The sequence below is a fragment of the Aptenodytes forsteri genome, unplaced genomic scaffold (assembly GCF_000699145.1).
Source record: "Aptenodytes forsteri isolate BGI_AS27 unplaced genomic scaffold, ASM69914v1 Scaffold1245, whole genome shotgun sequence".
NCBI lineage: Eukaryota > Metazoa > Chordata > Aves > Sphenisciformes > Spheniscidae > Aptenodytes > Aptenodytes forsteri.
Genome location: NW_008794382.1, coordinates 27,826 through 29,267, shown reverse-complemented (window position 1 = coordinate 29,267; position 1,442 = coordinate 27,826). Strand labels below are relative to the sequence as shown.

General features: G+C 63.6%; 1 protein-coding gene across 1 annotated transcript in view; it reads left to right on the top strand.

The window, feature by feature from the left end:
• The window catches only part of LOC103906073 (tubulin alpha chain), a 12,482-nt gene that overhangs the window by 9,865 nt on the left and 1,175 nt on the right, over positions 1–1,442 (top strand). The window contains exons 2-3 of the mRNA XM_009287908.1: positions 224–372; positions 1,272–1,439. Of these exons, the coding sequence (XP_009286183.1) occupies positions 224–372; positions 1,272–1,439 (317 nt within the window). The remainder of the gene's footprint in view (positions 1–223; positions 373–1,271; positions 1,440–1,442) is intronic.

Genomic DNA, 1,442 nt, shown 5'->3' with positions numbered 1-1,442 from the left:
ATGCCCAGCGGCAAGACCATCGGCGGGGGGGACGACTCCTTCAACACCTTCTTCAGCGAGACGGGGGCCGGCAAGCACGTGCCCCGGGCCGTCTTCGTGGACCTGGAGCCCACGGTGATCGGTGAGCGCGGGGAGGGAGGGGGCTGGGGGTGCCCGGTGTTAACGCGGTGCCCGGTGTTAATGGATGCTGGGTGCTAACGGGGCGGGCGGGCTCTCCCCGCAGACGAGGTGCGCACGGGGACGTACCGGCAGCTCTTCCACCCCGAGCAGCTGATCACGGGCAAGGAGGATGCGGCCAACAACTACGCCCGTGGGCACTACACCATCGGGAAGGAGATCATCGACCTGGTCCTTGACCGCATCCGCAAGCTGGTGGGTGCAAACCGTGGGTGGGGTCAGCACCACCGCAGCCGGTGGGGAAAGGGGAACCCTCTGGTGGGTCCTGGGCGGCAACGAGGAGCTGGGCTGTGCCTCCAGGGTCCGGGTGCATTTTATGGTTCTTGGCACCCTGCACCAGGTCGGGGCTCCCTGTGGGGTCTGGATCCCATGAGTGGAGACCAGGATCAGGCCCTTCCCCTCTCCGTGGGCTGAATCCCCTTCCTCAGGACCCTGCAAACCCACCGGAGCTGCAAGCCCAGGACATGCACCCTGGGGGTGAGGTGGGGCCTGGGGGGAGGCTGGCTGTCTCTTCCCTTGGGAAAACCTTATTTCATCCCTCTTTTTAGGGTCATGTGAGGTTTCTCCTTAATCTGGACTCTGATCCTTCTTGACCAACTGCTTATGAGCAGCTGTACCGAGTGTTTAACTTGTGCTGGGGCAGCTTGTGCCCTGGGAGGGGAGTGCAGGTGCCCGGCAAACCTTGATGGCTGCCAGCCTCCTGCCCAGGCAGTGCCCCCAGGGTGGCAGCTCTGGATGCCCCAACACACTCCTGTAAAGCACCATGGGTTTCCCCTTCCCCAAAGCAGACCGCCTGGGTCGTGCTGGGCGCAGGCGCTGCAAGGGCTGGCTCCTGTAGCAGGGAGGAGCCAAGTGTCCCCCCAGTCCCTGTGGGAAGGGGCCCCTTTCCCGAGGGCTGGTCGTGCCGATGCACAGGGTGCTGTGGCTGGAAGCGGAGCTCGGGCAGGTGCCTGCCCCTGCCTGCGTCCCCAAGACGAGAGTCCCCAAAGGCCTGAGATCCTGGGGTGAATATTTGCCTTCCTGGGCAACTCTGTAGTAGCTTAAGGTCAGAATTCCTGACAGATCGGTCTTGGTTTTCTCTTCCCTTCTTCCAAGCTGACCAGTGCACGGGGCTGCAGGGCTTCCTGGTCTTCCACAGCTTCGGGGGTGGCACTGGCTCCGGCTTCACCTCCCTGCTCATGGAGCGCCTCTCCGTTGACTATGGCAAGAAGTCCAAGCTGGAGTTCTCCATCTACCCGGCCCCGCAGGTCTCCACGGCCGTCGTG